Raw genomic sequence first — 19,633 nt, forward strand, 5'->3', positions numbered from 1 at the left:
CACAGAAATATCTATCTAAAGTTTGCTAACATTAGCCACCATAAGATAATGTTCATACCAGACTAATTAAGGCTGTAGCAGCAACATAATGTCCTTAATCCTTAATGTATTTAATTGAGCAGGGTTGCGTTTTATTGCTTATGAATTCAACTTTTCATTCGTAAAAGAAAGAATTTGTTCAAAAGCTACATAAAACACTAAACTGGTCTAGGCACTGTGTGCCTGTTTTAAAAACCTCTTTTAGGTCTGCCAATGTTACCTTTCGGACTCTTGAGATTTGTGAAGCCCTGCAAAGTAAAACGCTTTTTAGCCACCGAAGACCTGTCAGTCGTCGGGCTGGTCACTGGTTCATCTGGAAACAATGGTTTGAAATGGAAAGCGGGAGGAAAAGAAATGGGAGAGTGTTGCAATCACGAAAAAATAAACGTAGCCCAAAAAAGAAAAAATAAAGAGGAAGAGAGAAACAGGAAGAGGAACCATGAAGATGAAGGTGATGAAGAAGAGAAGGGTCCAGATCAGTGAGAGTTTACACTGCAGCTTTCAGTAGGGGCAGAGATCAAACTTTTTGTTGACTAATACATTTTCTGTCTGTGTGGGAGGATGCAGCATTTATCAAACATTCACCTTTGTGTTTCGGTGACGAAGAGGAGTTGACGTCAGAGATCGTGCTTGGCTCAGCCTTCTTCTCCTCCTGCTTCTTTTGGTTTTTCTGACCACTGCTACGAAAGGGACTGAGAAAGAGAAGAAGAAGAAAGCATCACAACAAATAAAAGGCACCTTAACTGTGGGTGTACCTCATGTGTGCAACGTACATAAAGCTAGACACCAACCTGAGGGAGATGGAGGTGTTGTTGCTGGTGGGACTCGCGGAGTCTGAGCTCTTCTGCTGAATGGCATCTAAAACATACAACAGTTAACTACATTTACAAGCAGGTATGCTGTGCAAAAGACAGAGAAGAAGAAAAGCAAACAAGCTTGTGTGTTGTTCTGTGTCCACAATACCTCTGCAGGCTTTGAGCTGTTGGGTCAGAACTTTGCGTATCTCGTTCACCCATGATGTTTTAATCTCTGGTGTTGGAGCCTGGATGAGACAAATTATACAGCATTAACAGTGATAGGGTTCCTTCTTCCTTTTTGTTTGGTTGAAGCAGTGAGGCTGAGCGACCTTACTTGGACTATGAAAACTTCGTCTCTGGAGTTACACCAAATCTCAAACTTCTTGTAGTCTCCTTTAGCGTTCTCGGTGATGCCCACGGCGCTCATCTGAGAGAAGAATGAAAGGAGAAGACAGGTTTGCGCACAGTCAGCCGTGATCTTTCACTACAGCTGCCTGTGTACTTTGAACAAATCTGACCAATGGGAGCTTACACTGAGGGAGTGTTTGAAGCTGTAAGACGGAGCTTTCTCGTAGCCCTCGCCGTTCTCCTCTCTCCTCTTACAGAAGAGCAGGGCCTTCTCGTGCAGGAACAGGTGCCTCTGCATGGGCTTAAACCGGGCCAGGTCCTTGACCTTGGCGTGACCTTTTTTATGCTCTGTCCACACGCTGAAAGAGCCCTGCATCAGCAGGCGACCCAGCTCTGACAGGTTGCCCTGGAAAAGGGGAAAGACAGACAGGTATTTATGGTCTGGGTGCTGCATTCTACAAATATGTGAGAATCTGGCTGGACAACAGACTTTCTTTTAAGATCCACACAGACAACCTTTGGTTAGAAATAAACACAAACACAGAGGTGGTGAAGCATCTGATTTATGGCTGCATGGTCTGCATTGTTTTATACAACCATGAAAATTGCACTTTTATACTTCAAAAATCAACTCCTGCCCAAGCCAAGCAGCTAAATGACAGCATACCTTTCCAATTCATTTAAACTGTGTCATTTCTCTGACCTCATATCCTGTGATGGCGATGAGATGCATGGAGTCGTTAACAGCTTTCAGGATCCCAAGGATGGAGGACAGAGCTTCCTGTAGGGCATCGCAGCCATCGCAGCCCTTACTGTACTTCAACAGCTCCTGCGAACACACAACAAAAAGTGGAGAATACAGTGAGTCTTCCCTTTCTGAAATATATAGACATAGACATACAGTTTATACAGTACATGAACACACCTTAAGCAGTAGCTGGTACTTGGTGATTCTCTGGACAGGTTTAAGGAGGTAGGAGTCCAAACCAAGTTTATGTTCCAGCTTCTTCTGGCACTCCTGGTTCACAAAACAGAAACCAATGAAGACACTTAGGGTTTATTGTTCTTGTAAGCCACACGAAAAAGAATAAACATGTCGGTATGATGTGAAAGGGCAACCTGGAAGAAGGCACAGTCGGAGCACTGCCTCCACAAGCTTTCAGAGCGAGGTTTATTCTGGCAGTAAGCCTCGTAGATCTGCAGGTCCTTCATCTACAGAGAAAACAGTCATCAACAAGTTGGTACAGTTTCACCTTTTCTTACTCAACGTTGTTAATGGAAGCGGTTTGTTGAGGCAATTCCTGTCATTGATTTGACTTTTTAAGATTAAGATTTTTTATTGGCTCTTCATAAGTAATAATTCCAGACCAGAGTGTAGGAAGTACATGCTTACCCTCTCTAAAAAGCAGCGGCCCACTAGTTCTGGGCAGTCAGTGTATGCTTCGAGTTCCTTTAGAAACGTCCTGGAGACAAACAACATTACACAAATGTTTAGAGCATGAAATTGAAGTAAAAGTTTGATATTATTCACTTTCTTGCCGAGAGTCAGATTGATAGAACTCTCACATCTGTACGGTAAATATGAAGCTGGAGCCAGCCGGTGAGCTTAGCTTAGCATAAAGACAGGAAACAGGGGGAAACAGCTAGCCTGGCTCTGTCCAGAACAAAATCCACCTACCAGCACCTATTTTCCAAAATGTCAAACTATTCCTTTAAAGTGAAGATACAAATTTGAAAACACTGACATTTTTCTTAAGAAATAAGCAATAGTCTGACAAAACAAATGACCAAAAGAATCAATGACACTTGGTGAATGAAAGGTTTCTGATTGACAATAGTTCCTGGCTAGGCGAACTGTCTGAAAGAAGCGTACCTACCTCTTATGAAACTGGTAGATTTCAGACATGTTGCCAAACAGGACGTCCTTCTTGCTGAGCAGGGCGCTGGGGATGAGGTGAGCCATGGCAGGGTTGTCCATCTCTGCTGCATAGCCCTGGAGTTTAATATTACACACATTACATCAACAGATTTACAAAACTTTTAATTTCCTAGTCATTCCCCCAATGAATGATGCAATACATGTAGGTCCAACCCCCATGTGGCCTTGTATAGAAATACACTGATATAAAGAATAGATACATGATTTGAATTTGTGAACTGAACACTGTACTTGCGGAAACAGTGATAAGGTAATTATTATATTATTTCATTTGTCATTTCAATAGTCATTCTCTAATTTGTAAATGTACATACATTTTGCTAGGACACTGCAAGCTGAGGTGAATATACACAAAGTGACAAACACTCACCTCCAGCACACACAGTAGCTCCTCCACATATGCTCTCTCCGTCTCTAGCAGTTCATTCATCACGTGGCTGAAACAGAAAAAACAAAATACAAACAAAATTACAGTAGATTTGACTGAATATCTCTAAAACATTGTAAGTTGAGTTGATGTGAGAGCTTCCAGTTTGGCAGAAGCCTGCATGCTAATATACTGCAACCCTAACTCCAAAACTCCCTAAGATGAGACTCCAGTACTGAAGTATTTGGATGTCACTTTATATAAAATGTGTATTTTACTGTCCATTAACAGCTTTCTTATCTATGGCTCTGAGGATGACCTCTGACCCCTTACCGCCGAAGTACTGCCAGGTTTTCTTCTTCTTCTGAGAGAGAAGCATGTCTGGTGCCACCGTTATGTAAGGGAGACTCCACCTGGACACACACATTCATGTATAGTATGACCATACTTATTCACCTTTTCACATCCATATCACTTTGCTTTGACAAAAATCTCTTAACCTTTGTTGGGGAATAATTACATCTAATTGATTATCAAAAACTAAGAAAAACTAAAGAAACTAAATAAAGTTTTAAATGTTTGTCAATGCATTTAACAATATCCACTACCAGACAGTTGATCAGTAGTCATGCATTTTTACCTTTTTGCAGATGGCATTATCTGCAGAATATCTTCTCTCTTTTCGCTGTTGATCTGAAGGACAGAGAGAAAACTGTTTTTATCCCTTTCTACCACTAACCAGGTGAGAAGAGCCCTGAGTTGATATCAATCCGTGGTACAACTGATACATGCTGCTCTCTCTCATTAAATCAGTTTATCTGCTGAGCCAGGCTTACTGGGAGAGGAGAGTGGAGACTTCACTTCAGGTCTTGGTGCTACTGGCTGGACTGGTCTGGTCTGTTTGGCGGCGAGTTTCTTCAGGCTGACGCGTCTCTTCTCAAACATCTCCTGGACAGAGCTTTGCTTCTGGAAAACTCTCTCTACTTGGTCCTGATGGAGACCAAACACGGACGCAGATATTGCAGTAAATTAACTAAAAGCTAACTTTGACCTCAGGAGGAAACATCATCACACGTAAAAAATTGTCAGAGCAAAGCATATATTTAATCTGTTAAATCCACTTCCTACTGACCCTGAGCTGAGTGGTGAGCACCGCCTCATACTGGCAACAGATGGCGCTGCGGTCGGCGAGGGTGTGTAGCGGTGCTGTGTCCAGGTATCGCTCCAGTTCTTGCAGAGCTGCTTCAGCTCCATCCTGAGACTGACAGCGGTCCACTGGCTGGCTGGCCAACAGGAAGATGCCCTCCTCACACCATCGTGATGCCTGGGAGGAAAGGTTTTATGGAAATAATGGACAAAGTTGGGAAACGGATAACACTTGAATGAATGCCTTTGAGGATGACGTGGATGTGATGCTAAAGGAAAGATCACCAGGTCATCTGGCTTTTTCTCTCATGCACATACAATCTGACAAACACTTGTACCTTCTCCAGAGCGTGGTGGAACTCCATTGCCCTGAGCAGGAGGCTCTTCTTGCTCCTCAGAGTGGAGCTGATCTCCTCGCACACTCCTCTCAGCTCGCTGCACTTCGGCCTGATGGAGTCCTCGGCATAGTGGGAATTTTCTATCAGCCTGTCACCTTCAACGGCCAGGGACAGGGCGCGGTCTAGTACGTCCTATTGAAACACATTTAAGATGTCCATTCTTAATATCAGAATATACTTCAGGATACATATAGAATACTGGCTTGTCAGCTAACAGCAGAGGACACATCATCAATCAATCGCAGACAATGAAACAACCCCCTCTCCTCCTCCTCTGTCCTCTCCCTCTAAGTCGAGTGGAGGTGTCATTACTTAATTCTGGATGCAGTGGGACACCTGCTTGGTACAAATTAGTCATCCTCTTTGGGTTTTTAACCTATATCAGTACTTTCACATGTGAAGCTAATATTCTGTGTCAAAATGCAAAGCAGCATCTTTAAATTTTCACATCAAAAAGTCCAATATGTGAGTGTCTGAAACAGCATTTAGAACATCTCTACTAATAATACCTGGACACTAATAATAACAGTGAGATTGTATGTAGAGTGTTGTGTAGTCTTAATCCATCAGTCAATATGTAATTAATCAAACTGAATGGTAACCATCATAGCTAAGGTTGAAACATGATCTGACTTACATAAAAGGCTAATAGCCTAATATATTACTATATTGGACCCCTCTCTCTGTCTCTCACATCTATTTCCACTCGTTCCCCGTGATTGATTATATCATTAGCCATATGGCTTCAAGGATGCATCAAAGGTGAAAGTGTTGAGTATGTGTTTTCTGTACCATGTGAGCTGCAGGATGAATCAGGATGGTGTGTATGTGTCTCTTACAAAAGCCTTGTCCTCATGGCAGCTGAGCTCTCGGAGGACGTGCTCAGCATGGGCGGGGCTTACGCTGACCTCAGAAAAACCCGACAATCGCTCTGATGCCACATCAAGCTGGGCGCGCACCTACGAACACGCACGTTGTTAATGTTGTGCTTTTATCAGCACACGTTACCTGACTAATCTGTCCAAAAACTACTTTTCCCATAATGCAACTCACTTCACGGAAGTGCTGTTCAAAATGGCGGAGCTGTAAACACTGTTCCAGCTTGGTGCGGTGACGCTCCCAGAAATCATCAAATGCTGTCTCCGTTTCGTCCAGCTGACCCAGGAGTCTGAGAGGGAGGAGGAAAAGAGAAGGGAGAAAAGAAGGAGGAGTAATGGGAAGAGAGGAGAGAAGATTTATTCATGCGTTCAGGGACACCTTCCTCATCTATTTATGTATCCATTCATCCCTTCCTCTACCTCTGAACAGTAGCTAAGTTTTCCAGTTCATCGTAGGTCATGCTGTATTCAGGGTCTGTCTGTAGAGGCTCGTTGATACACTCCAACAGGCGTCTCCCTTGAGTCAGCGCCACCTGCAGGTCCTCCTGGAAAATGAACAAATCATTAAAAGCTCTCGGGGGCAACTGCACAGTCCCCCCAATATACCTGCCTTAAAATATTTCACCAAATATCTATGAGAGAGAGAGACATATAGTTGGAAAAGACAAAAAAGCATATCTGACCTTCATTTGATCCTTCTTCAGAGTGTGTGTGTGCAGCAGGTTGGTGGTGGCCTCGGCATCGTTAGGTAATTCTGTCTCTGCAAGCTCAGTGCCAAACGCCTGCAGGGTCTGAGCCGTGGTCTTCACCATGAGGGCGAATGCCTCGATTGCCTGTGGAGGAGACATTCAGGTATGTAGAAATACACAAGGGTCCATACTCAAACTAATAAAAACTATTAAAATGATGAAGAAATATGCACATACACATGGGTGTATTTAAAAAAACAGAAAAATAACTCTGTGTGTGTACATACAGTGCGGTGTGAGATCCAGCTGTCATGGCAGTATTCCTGCGTGCCTCCCAGCTCTGTGGTCAGTTGTCCTGGGTCAATGTAGGCATGGAGCTCAGTCACCGAACTAAGCATCACCACCTGATAAAACACACACAATCAACTGATTATATGAAGTATTATTCATTCAAAGATCATCCTAAAGAACTTACAAGACACCTTATATCATAATAAATTAAAACAAAAGCAATAAATAAAAGATGATAATAATATACAAAAAGGAAAGACAGTCAGTCATGCTGGCACCTTCATTTTGAACTCATCCTTGTTGTACTTGAACAGGAAGTCTGACAGAGTCCTCTGGAGCAAAGTAGTGGGACGCAACACCAGAACCAAGTGTAAGTTCCCTGGAAATGAACCCTGAGAGAGAAAGGGGGGGGTAGAAAGGTTTTTAGTAATCTGTTAGTATGTCAATCTTTGTCTAAGCCATATGCAGGACTCATGACCTCAGCATTTCTAAAAACCTGATAACAACCCTGTTGTCAACACTTGGATTCTTCTTCCTAATTTCAAAGGACAATGCTTTAACAATATACTCCTATCTGAGTCATCACTGTGACCCGAGTTCAAGTTCAGCCCATATGATGTTTTGGTCATTCACCTCACAAAGTGTATTCTGTATTCAATATTGATTGTGGCACTTTGTTTCTTTGCATCTCCCAATGAAAAACTACAGTTTATAGTCCACATTTCTTTTGGGGAAGCTAAGCCCCTCTCTGCTCTGACACGGTACCACGTTGCAGCACAAGCTATTCTTTTTTTTATGTCAAAATGAAAAATGGAATTTGGAATTATCCATCAACCCTTTCAGTAAATGAGGGAAAAGTCTTGGGCATGACGTATGAAGCGGGACGGACCCACTTATGTAACTACTGTCCCTCTGCTGCAATCCTGAGCCAACCATTTTTCTGGGATTTAATATCCACTAAATCTCTTACATTCCTTCACAGTTGTTCCCTTGTTGCACCTCCCATCTAGAAAGCTGTGACTACAAGCTAAATTAGTCCTGTGACTTTGGGAGTAACCACCATTTTTGTCTCTCCACCTCCACACTAACAGGTTAAAAGCATAGAATTGCCTTTACACAGACAACAGCCCAAGAGGCCACTCAGCTGGAAGGCTATATTGGTTATGGCTTCATCTAAAACCCTGGGTGAATTGCTCCACCCTGTTAGGCATCATAAATCGATGTAGGGTGACATGTACACACACAGAGACACACAAACACACACTCATGTACATACACACACAGGGCCAGAGGCGAGCTCAGAGATGTGTGACAAGCTCATAAAATCTTTAGCGTTGCCATAAATAAAGTCTGGGGGGAAAAGTAGAGATATGACAAAAAACGTTTAATGTTTTGCTCAGATTATGTTGCTGTATTTACACTGCTTTTCTTGTGGATCTCCTCCCACTCAAACATCATAGGAATTCCCACTCTTTCCTGGCTTTTCTGCTGATGAAATGTTAGTAGTGGTAGTGTCTAGTGAGCTATGCTAGCTACTGCTGGTCATGCAAACAACCAATTGACTAGCAATTTATAGCCTGACCATTAAAATATTACAATAGCAGTCTGAGAATGTTCCTATATTATCTGGAAATGTTTTGTATTAAGAGGTTTATTACATCTTCTTCAATCCATTTAGAGGGATGTTTTAATACATTAAGACACTGATTATATTGTATATGTGAGGAAACAAAATAGTAACTGGTGTCCACAATCTCTACAAAATGGTGCCACCCACTGACTGCATCTGTCATCGACGTCGCAAATCCGATATTCATCAGAACCACAGAGAACATCCCATAAAAACAGACAACACGAGTGCTTTGATAAAATCAGTAAAAAATACTGTACATGGCTTTAGTTTCGTCTACAAGGAGACCTGCACTAACACACATTTTAACAGTCATGAAATGCCTGCACAGCGTTACCATGGAAACCATTCTCCTTGGAAAACGCATGGAGAGAGATGGAGGGAGGGAGAGAGAGAGTGCATGACGGAATGCAGGCGAGAGTGATGATATAGAGAGAGACAGCGTGTGTGTCTGTGTGTGTGTGTGTGTGTGTGTGTGTGTGTGTGTGTGTGTGTGTGTGTGTGTGTGTGTGTGTGTGTGTGTGAAAGAGACAAATTAAAGGAGAGAGAGTAACTGAAGTCTGTCTGTATGGAGGAGTCTTCTAAAAGTGTCGATGGTGCTGCAGCTCCACTCTGCTCTTCCAGTCATTTATTCTTGGCTCACACACACACACACACACACACACACACTCTCCACCTGCCATGAAGTTGATGAAAGGCAGCCAGGTTTGAAAATTCAACGCTCATTCTACATGTTTCCTTCCAATTTCCACCCAAACTGACTACATGCTGCCTTTTCCCTCTAATAGCAGCAAATCACATCTGCAGGTAATAAACTGTAGGAAAGAATAAAAATGCAACTACAATAGTAGAATAACTGTAATTCAGCCAACAAGTGCAAGTGCATGTTAATTAGATGAAAATATATATAATATACATATTGCTCTTCTACCAATAACATACCATACAAAACACAGTGAGAAATAACATATCTGTAATCAGAAGCCATGAAATTCAATAAACCCTGAGAGGTCTTGGTTTAATTTGTACCTCTGCATTAACATGACAATACACAATCTGCTCGGTGTATCCCCCCTGACAGATGAACACAGACATGCTAATGTGTATACACATCCCTGGATACACACTTATACATTAAAGTGATGCATGCACACACACATATACATTTCTCACAGATAAAAAGCACACATAAATAAATGATGAAGATTAGAATATCATTTTCTGTTGACCAGGGTGATTTATATTCTTTCAGTGAGGAAGTGTGTGTGTGTGTGTGGGGGGGCACTCATGTCCTCTAATGACATCCACATTGTTCTCCTGGGAGTTGGATAGCCACTATATTAAAACACCTCCCTCCACATGCTCAAACCCCCTCTGTCTGTATCACTGCTTTTGCTTTTGGATATGGAAATTATGACAGAGACTCAAAAGTGAATCTTGACAGAGGCTGCTGTACTGTAACTGCTTTTTAGCTGGTTAAATTTAAACCTCTTGTTTGCACCAGCTGAGCCGTCTGTGTCTTAACCCTGCAGCAATGTTCCTGTATGCTTGAATGACTGCATATTTATTACCCTAAATCACAAAGATGGGCTGCAACAGAGATGAAGGTGTCCCATCATCATTTGACTGTGATGCATGTGGATTCACCCTGTTTACCCTAATTCAATTCTGCTATCCGGATGGTAATATTGTGAGGTAAATATTGATGATTAAGTGGAAGCCTGCTGTTCAAGCATCCAGAAAAGATACTAAAACTTTCATTAATAAGACAAGGAACAATTGAAACTGTCAGGTTGCTGGGAAGCAACAAAAAGATAAAGAAAAGAAGGACGCTGACACTATAAACATGAGTAGTAACTAATGGACAAATGATTTATGCTGTCCAGGCAGAAAACGGTTGCTTTAATTCTTTGGTCACTGATTGAGGCTGATAAAAGGTTCTAAATTACTAGAATTCCTCTTTATAGTAACTAAATTTTTCTGATCAAACACGTGTGGAAATACTGTAAACAAACGATCTAAGGGGCTTAATGCAATTCATTTTAGCAGCACAAGAAAATCACATTATTCAAGGCTCTACTTGAAATTTCTGTAATTTTGTGAGCAGCAATTGTTGCTTATTTCATGGTGACTATCAACTAGAGGTCAAAGTTCATCCTCATTTTTTTTTTTTTACTGCTGTAGCACATCACTGTACATGAGACTAAAAACTACTGGTCAGCGCTATCTGTGGATTGTCAGACAACCCACAAGGCAGTGTGATAGCATCTGTGCATGTGCTGTACACTGATCTCTGGCTTTACATGACAATACTGCCCACTCCTCATTTTTTTTCCTCTCTGGCGGGGAACCAGCAAATGGCAGCTGCTGACCTTGAACAGCCTTGATGAGCGGAGAGTCTCACAGGAAGACAAACAACCTTCATTCTCCAGTAAGACTATGTGTCATTGGCTGGTGGACAAAGCAGGCATGCCCAAGAAGGACATCTACCATAGGGGATCCGAGCTGAGGGGACTGAGGAGGAGAGCATGTGAGACACTCCTCTCACCACCTGCTCTCCATGCCTTCAGGTTAAGTTATAATGCTGCAAAGGATTTAAAAGTTGAAACACCTGGTGTACCTTCTTGAATGGAACTTATATTTAAGGATCTTGTGATAGACTAAACAAGGACCTGACTTTAAGTGAAGTCTAGATTTAAGAGGCTTTCGTCATCTGAATCTGCTGATTTACATAATGGGATACACAAGATATTACTGTGATTTGTTTGCATTTTTTTATCTAATATATTATTCCACCTTGTTCTCTCTTTTTTATGTCATCTGTGTGCAACATTTCTGTTTATGTTGATGGAACTTTAATTGCTTGGACTTCCCCAAAACATGCCAGGTGCAGCATCTTGGCATTGATAAATAATTACTGTAAACAAAAAGCACCGCCAACAAGATTATCAGCCTCTAACTGGCTAGCAGGGGTAAATCTGTTGGACTGCTTTAAAGCATGAAATAGGAAGCTGTAGAATTACTTCTAACATTATAATCCACAACAGAAAAGAAACACACCTGGAGCTTAATTTTAGAAAACTGGAGCCCCAAATCATCTCAACCATTTTCTTTGTTGACTATATCATTTTTCAACAATAGTCTGATGTTAAATGACAGCAAGAAATATAACCAAATATAGCTGAAAATAAAAATACAGTGTTCCCAGTTGTTTTAAATGTTACTTTTTACATTGCTGTGTGGGAAGGGAAGCAGAGGACGACTCCAAGGAGCAAAGAGACAGTAGAAACACAAAAGCAGAACAAAGAAGTGCAGCAATGGATGAAAACAGAGAAGAGAGAGAGGTGATCAGCAGGAGAGGTACAGGTTGGATGGAGGTCCTGCAGAGAAGCTTCTGCCAACATGCTGGTAAACACCGTACCTCTCTACATCATGGGGTTTCTACTGGGTATGATAGGGTGTGAGACTCATTTTATCTTAGCTTTATCACTATGATTTTTTATCTTTCCTTTGTTTTATTGTCGCCAATGAGAGCTCAGACAAAGCATAAATTGCAAGAATCTATCCTTCTAAGGCAAAAACAAAAAGAAATTCAGGGAAGCCTTACATATCTTCAATCAAGTGTAGCAGATACTGAATTTAAACTAAAGGTACATGTAGTATAAAGCGGTGTAGGTACATCTTCTTAACTTTAAAGCTTCATTAAGGGAAAACTTAAAGAAATAGATATTCACTTTTTTGCAGAGAGATCGATACCACTCTCATCTGTATGGTAAATATGAAGCTGGAGCCAGCAGCCGGTTAGCTTAGTTTAGCATAAATACTGGAAACGGGGAAACAGCTAGCCTGGCTATGTCCAAAGGTAACAAAATCCCCCTACCAGCACCTCTAAAAGTCACTTATTAACACATTATATCCCCTTTGTTTAGACTGTATACAAACCGAAGTGTAAAAACAACAATTTGTGGTTACGTCAAGACTCCAGGAAGTCACACATAGCCGCTATTTTACACTTTAGTTTTATACGGATTAAATATACGAGATTTAACATGCTTATTAGTGAGCTTTACAGGAGCTGATAGGTGGATTTTGTTACCTTTGTTACCCCGTTTCCAGGCTTAATGCTAAGCTAAGTGGATGCTGCCTCCAGCTTCAAATTAAAACGGTCATGAGAGTGGTATCAGTCTTCTCATCTATCTGTTGGTAAGAAAATGTATGAGCAGATTTCCCAAAATGTCAAACTATTGCTTGAAGGGGAGAATGAGGGTTCTTGTGACACTGACAAAATGGTAATATCTTGTCAGTCACTGATAAAAACAGATACAGTTTCCATGTATCTTGGTTTGTTTTTCATTCTTTCACATGGAGATACAGTAACACCAATTAAAACAAAGAGACAACTACTGATTGATTCCCTGCTATCAGTACAACCCACAGTCCATCAACGTCCCTTTTCAAGGACATGCACTTGGTCAGTGAACTGGAATAAGATAATAGACCTGGAATGGTCCATTATGACTGGTGGGGGAGTGTCTTGAGTGTGCAGATGTTTGTGTGTACAGGTTAACTGGCTGCCTTGGTGGAGTTCAGTTACTAAAGCAAGGAGCTTCATAATGACTTATTGGCACAGTGGGGATAGTTTCTTAGGAATACCATGGAAAGACCATTAGGTTTGATGATAATCAGTGTCCAATTAGCATATATTAGCATATATCTGCATACATTGAATATGCTAAGCGGTGTAATACAGTAAGGGCATCTTAACAAAAGATGTGTAGGGTGTGGTGAAGCTTCATCCTCATGTTGGCAGAGCTGGTTAATTGTGAGTCAAAGATGGAGTATGTAGAGGACAATGCAAAAATCAAGGAAGCCAAAAATCTACTTCACAACAAAGCGAAATATGATGCAGTATCATTCTAGAGAGATAAATAATTCTGAAGACTTTTTAAACACTCAACCTTCACTATTCTCTGTGTTCTATTTATATACATTTTAAGCAAAAACTGATCATTTGATGTTTCTCTGTGGATTTTGTTCACAAGAAAAACTGCTGCTTTGAGTGATTTTAAGCTAAAATATATCACAAAAGGAGCTGTCAAGGCAGTGTTAGAGTCTGGACACCTCTCCCGAACCACACATTTCTTTCAGATATAGCAGTTTCCTTTTACTTTTTTTACTTTTATTTTTTCATATTAAGGGCCTCAGAGAGCAACAATCAGTAACTTTGATTCTCAAGTCTGTCTGATCCTCAACTCCTATACGGCTCTGCCTCTCTTTGAGGTTTTATTTTTCTGTTCACGATTCTCATTCCCCTCTTTCCCTTTTTAAGCATTTCCCTGGATGCCTTCTCTTCCCATCTTTCCTCTTCACTCTTGTACTGCCTCTTCAATTTAATATCTTAGAAAGGAGTGAAAGTTTTACACTGCCCGAGAAGTAGGCTAGTAGGCTAATGGCACACAGATATAAGGCTGATGGTACAAAAAAAACTATTACAGAATGAGACTAATAGCTCACACAGTTTAGACTTTCTATTTCTAACAGGACAGTATCTCATTGCACACACATATACACGTATTATGTTCACACGTTGTGAGATTCCACCACCCACTCCAGCATAACACGCTGTTTTTAACTCCCCTCCTGCCTCGATTCAACATCCAGAAAGAAAAAAACTGTCGCCTAATTGCCAGTACATGTCCTTCGTACACACAGCTAATGAATAAAAACTAACTAAACTAAAACACACACACATAATGTACAGTTTGTTCAAGCTAGCAAACACACACACACACGAGCAAAACATACATTACTCTACAGTAAGTGGTGACAAACCAAATTATACACACACACACACACACACACACAGCTGACATCAGCAACTACACTCACAGATCCAGGTTTTAACGAGCATTAACACATGTAGAGTAATGCACGCACACCAAAACAGCTATTTGTAGTCGTCAGAGGTACCTCATCAGCAAATGATGCACACAAACAAACTGATCCAGTGCGCTCCGAGGACTGTTTCTCCCTTCTCCTCCCTACATACATACATACATACATACACACACACAAACACACAGGGTCTTACAGCGATGCGGAGCAGGGTAGTCCTGACGGCAGCCCATCGGTCCAGTCGTCTGTCAATGACCAGGATGAAACCCACTCCTGATGCTGCAACGCTGCAGGAGAGGAGCACACACTGTTATCACAGAGGAAACCACTTTTCTATATGTGTGTATCAGGTCAAACTACTGTACATGGCGCCACATTATTCCAACAAGGGAACTTTATGGAGCATGTTAATGTGATGTGTGGCTCCAATATCACCCCGGGGGACCCCTGAGTGAGTTCCAGGGTGTCCCCAGCAAGATTCATGTCCCACTAATTATATCGAACAGGTATTATCCTAATCACAGAACATATACTATAAGAAAGGCTTGTAACCCCCACATAAGTTGTAAATCACCCATTAGTATGATGCACTGCATTTCCCAGAGATCATTTGTTTCTCAATGAGGAAGGTAATGTGATTCTGTGTATCAACAAAAATCTAAAATACATCATCTTCTGTCCAATGGAGGACTGTACAGTAAAGTGCTATCAGGTTAAAGATTTCAGTTAAAGCTTTCATTAGCTATCGTCAGGTTGGGTCATTATAACTGGCAAATAACAACATATACAAAAATTCTATAAAAATTACAGGACTTCAGTGGTGATGGTTGGTCTTCACAACAGGAATAAATACTATTCAGGGATTTAAAAGCAATGCTAGGAAAGGTTAAAACCTTGCTACCAACTGTCTGTGTGTCTGTAGTCATAATTTGCCATCAGTGATGATTATAAGAGACCCTTGTGATTACCATGGCAACCTTGGCTCTACAATAATGTGTGTGTTGTTGTGCATGTGAAAATCCATTCATTCCACAGGCAGTGCCATATGTAGCAGCCTCATTAAGCTAATGTATGTGTGTGTGCGTGTGTGTGTGTGTGAGAATGCAGTATTTCCGGCAAAGATCCTGCTGGACAAATTGACATGCATCCTGACACCTAAACACACCAGCAAAACGGATGAATATTAAAGCACAACACACATATACACACACTGTGGGGCCAACATATGAATACTGCTGAGTTGGTCCATCTGGGCGTCATTATTAGCCAATTTTCATCATCACAAACATACACACAGACATTAAGAGAATGAACACACTACACTACCCAGTGAACGCTGCAACAGCAAATCCTCAATCCATCTCTAATGGAAAAAATATTTGAACCAAATGAATGAAGCTGGCTGAATTGGGAAAATCTTTGCTATTCCATGACAAAAAAAACAACAAAAATCTTTAATATCCCATTGTTATCATCCTGCAATAATCCATTCCTCCTTAATTTCCTTTCCTTCCTTATTCCGTTGTTGTTAGTGTTCAATTCCTGCATCCACAATCAACTGTTTGCAGCTCGAGAGAGGTGACCGTTCACATCCTTAAAAGAGCATCTCCCTCCTCCTTTCCCTTCTCCCACTGCTCCTCCACCACCTGCTTCCCACCCTCGGCCAATCAAAACCAAGCCCTGCATCTTGCTGTTCTCCCACAGCCAATCAGAGCTCAGAGCACAGTCGATTGGCAGCTGGGTGCAAATAGCTGGTGGGGAGAAAGGGAGGGGACTCAGAAGGGGGGGTGGGATATGAAAGGTGATGAGAAAAAAAAAAAACTGAGGCCGCCATGACACACACAAGTACATATGTATATATACATATACAGATGCATACGTCTGCATCCTTTCTCCTCCCCCTTAATTATGTGTGTGTGTATGTGCACACTCCCATCACACACATACTCGTGTGTGTGATGAGAGTGCAGCGCTCAGCAGTAAAGGAAAGGTGAAAGAAAGGGAGGGGAGGAGGAGGGACAGAGAGAGGGAGGGGAGAATAAAGGAGGAGAGGAGGAGAAAAGGCAGAAAGAAGAAAAGAGACGTATATTGTGATTTAACAAGTCGTGTTACATTTAACCTCAAGCCACACCTAAAACCTTTCTTTCAGGTTTAGGATTATTGTGGTAGTTTATTTTGAAAAATGTTTAAAATTATATGCAAATTCTATATATATATATATATATATATATATATATATATATATATATATATATATATATATATATATATATATATATATATATATATATATATATATATATATATCATTATGTCGATTAAGATCATATGATTTTAAGTGGTCTTCAGAATATTGTTGTTTTTTTGTTTCCTCTCATACAATTTGTGTCACTTATTTTTCATTCTTAAAACCTCTTTTTCTGCAATCTTTTATTCTCTCTAAAATATATTTCTTTATGTCTTTTATGTCTCTTTCCTTGTGGCAGGCCTTTGGTATTGTGCTGACATCTGCTGGCTGTATGTGGCATTGCATCTCCACAAATTGGCCAGATTCCCTTCACAGTTTGTTTGCTGTCAAACCAAATGACGCTGCGGAAAGGATGTTATGCGCATGTGTGTGCGATGCTAACCTGGGGACGCTGGTGAGGTAGTTGAGGACATTTTGGACCTCCTCCTCCTCCAGCTCGCTGAAAGCTGGGAATTCTGGGAATACGACGATGGGGCTGCCGTTCATCGCGCGGCCCCCTGGAGATACAGAGGCCAGGGAAACAGAAACAGACAGGTCAGAGTGACATCCAGGCAAGTGGGGTTATAAAAATCATAGAAACGAATCACAAAATAGAGCTGTAAGGCCAATGTGTGCAAGGTAAACTGCATCAAACCTTGCTTTTCACCAGATAAAATGCCGCCGGTTAAATATCACACACTGTATACTGATTCATAATTTGTGGATTTATTGATCATAGGAGTTTAAAACTTTTAAAAACTCCATAAGTGTAAATCTGATTTTTTAAATCTTGCAAATCCATTTGAGCTCCAATCCATAATTAAAGAAAGACATAATGGTGGCCATTAATTATATTCTTTTATACATTTTCCACAAGAACTTCAGACAAATAACTTGACAAACAAAAACTAAAACAAAAGTATCAAATCAATAGGGCTTCACACGCACATACACTCTTCTCTTTTGTTGGTGGGTCAAGTTGCAAAGCAGATCATCATGGTGATGAATTATTCACATGCCGTCACTGGGAAGGCATTATCGTCATGGTAACCCAAAACAGGGCCCTAAGTGTGTGTTTCTGTGTGCCTCAGCGTGCATACGTTTTTTTTTCATGTTGCTTTGTGTAATTCTATGTGAGTGGTTGTTTGTGTAAAGGTTTAAATAAAATGTCAAACTTTAAACTCTAAAAACCATTCTTTATGCTTCTTTTCATGAGAACTTTACTTTCCATGACAAGACGGCTTTGGAAGAACTTTTTCAAGTACAAAATGTGTGTATTTGACAGCAATTGTTCTAATAAAGAAAAGTAAACAGAGCAAAAGCTGAATATCAAAATAGTTTTATATCTAAAGGAAATTAAGGGGCTGAGTTGGAGAAATGGCACATATTTTGCTAGACAATCCAATGTTAGCTACTAGCTAGCTAGCTACTCGACAACAAGTTAATTAAGTCGATGCTTCTAAAGCTACAGCACAGGGGTACAGGGCAAGTACAAAGCTAAAAAATGCAACAGAGGTAAAGGCAGATATTTAGATTCAGGGTAAAACAAAACTGCAAAAATGAGCTTCGACTCCAAAAAGCGTAGCTCTTTTGCATGTTATCTATCCTTACATAACTTACTTGAATGTGTTTCTGCACCAACAACCCAAATCCTCCAATCTAATCTAATCCATGCTGCATATTTGTAACAAACCAAGATCTATCTGGGGTTACTAGTTCATCCTGAACTTCACCATTTTACTTCATTGTAAGTCAAACACACAGTAATTTAACAGTATTTCATTGTTTCACTTAATTACATTTGTTAAGCTTATTCAAAATGTTGGGTCTACTTGCACTTACTTTACTTATGCAAAAATGTAGGAAAGAAAGCTGTCACTATAGAGTTTGTTTGAAGACCTACAGTATTGTGCAATTACACAAGAAAACAGAGTTCTACAGTATATATATAGTATATTTGAACTGGCTGACTGTAACCCTGATCCATGCAGGGCCACACATCCCCAGTGTGTGTAATGGTCAGGAGTCAAAGAAATCAAACCAACCTGGCAGGATGGCAAACTGTTTCTGGAGTTCAGAGCCAATTTCTGCTGCACACAGAGGACCATCCTCCCTCTGCAGAATGTCATCTGAGGAAAAAGACAAGAGAGATGTAGATATATTGATTATATGCTAATTCCTCCACATACAAAACACATCCTTACTATTGCTGGCCATGCTGGAAGTTCTCAGCTCTTTGCAATTAAGGACAGCTGATTACTCTCCTGAACCCAGAGCTGAACGGTCTAAACCGAACTGAATAGGCAGTTAATATGCTGTTTATTCTGTTGACGAAGAAGAAACAGAAGAAGTTCAAATCAGGCTGATTGGCTCTGATCAGTGTGACCCATTTTGGTCTTTATAGCTAACAGCTGACCTTTTTATTACCAATATATGTAATTCAATCAAGTTTATATAAAGATGGAAATAAAGAGGAGAGTCAAAGAAGGACTAGAGAAAATCCAAAGAGGAGAAAGTGAGGCAGAGACACTAACTCATCCCCCTGATGAAGTAAACAGCATTTGGATTTCCTCTTCTCTCCGGTCAAACTGGATTACAGTAATCTCATTTAGCCCTCTCTGAGACATGTAGAGACAGAGAAATATAGAGATAGAGAAAAAGCCGTCTCCCCCCACCCATTTGGTCTGTGATGAAAACTGAGAATTTTGAATGTTTTAATGTCATTTATGTGTGTGTAAAGGAGCATCACTGTGAAGTGCATGTGTGTGTTTGTGCATAAAGACAAAGACTGGCACTGAGACTGGTGTGAGGGAAGTGTGGTGAGGTTTCCAAGCAGTATGGCAGGGCTGGCAGTGAGAGGCATTTATTACCATCAAAGTGCAAACCAAGCAAACTGTTCACATTTTTAAAAAAGAGCCAGACACCAAAATCCCCCCACAGGAGCAGCTCTACTGGCTCAAATTTTGGGAACAGAAGAAGATAGCATGCT

At 40.8% G+C, this 19,633-nt stretch overlaps 1 protein-coding gene across 12 annotated transcripts in view; it reads right to left on the bottom strand.

Annotated features, from left to right (window-relative positions):
• Positions 1-19,633, bottom strand: part of mcf2la (mcf.2 cell line derived transforming sequence-like a) — a 54,369-nt gene that overhangs the window by 7,698 nt on the left and 27,038 nt on the right. For 9 of the 12 annotated variants that reach the window (XM_044187883.1, XM_044187884.1, XM_044187881.1 and 6 more), the window contains 26 exons: positions 18,690-18,773; positions 17,048-17,162; positions 14,614-14,704; positions 7,171-7,284; positions 6,889-7,005; positions 6,596-6,745; positions 6,333-6,457; positions 6,088-6,202; positions 5,874-5,993; positions 4,975-5,166; positions 4,623-4,814; positions 4,327-4,480; positions 4,131-4,183; positions 3,824-3,903; positions 3,494-3,560; positions 3,062-3,177; positions 2,578-2,647; positions 2,304-2,396; positions 2,110-2,202; positions 1,888-2,013; positions 1,369-1,590; positions 1,171-1,263; positions 1,003-1,081; positions 831-897; positions 625-731; positions 260-352 (listed from right to left, as the gene is read on the bottom strand). In XM_044187883.1, coding sequence (XP_044043818.1) covers positions 260-352; positions 625-731; positions 831-897; positions 1,003-1,081; positions 1,171-1,263; positions 1,369-1,590; positions 1,888-2,013; positions 2,110-2,202; positions 2,304-2,396; positions 2,578-2,647; positions 3,062-3,177; positions 3,494-3,560; positions 3,824-3,903; positions 4,131-4,183; positions 4,327-4,480; positions 4,623-4,814; positions 4,975-5,166; positions 5,874-5,993; positions 6,088-6,202; positions 6,333-6,457; positions 6,596-6,745; positions 6,889-7,005; positions 7,171-7,284; positions 14,614-14,704; positions 17,048-17,162; positions 18,690-18,773 — 2,928 coding nt within the window. Of the gene's footprint in view, positions 1-259; positions 353-624; positions 732-830; positions 898-1,002; positions 1,082-1,170; positions 1,264-1,368; positions 1,591-1,887; positions 2,014-2,109; positions 2,203-2,303; positions 2,397-2,577; positions 2,648-3,061; positions 3,178-3,493; positions 3,561-3,823; positions 3,904-4,130; positions 4,184-4,326; positions 4,481-4,622; positions 4,815-4,974; positions 5,167-5,873; positions 5,994-6,087; positions 6,203-6,332; positions 6,458-6,595; positions 6,746-6,888; positions 7,006-7,170; positions 7,285-14,613; positions 14,705-15,743; positions 16,016-17,047; positions 17,163-18,689; positions 18,774-19,633 lie in introns of those variants that run through there. The other 3 variants (XR_006377025.1, XM_044187877.1, XM_044187886.1) reach the window with 2 other exon arrangements.

This window comes from Siniperca chuatsi, linkage group LG24 (assembly GCF_020085105.1).
Source record: "Siniperca chuatsi isolate FFG_IHB_CAS linkage group LG24, ASM2008510v1, whole genome shotgun sequence".
NCBI lineage: Eukaryota > Metazoa > Chordata > Actinopteri > Centrarchiformes > Sinipercidae > Siniperca > Siniperca chuatsi.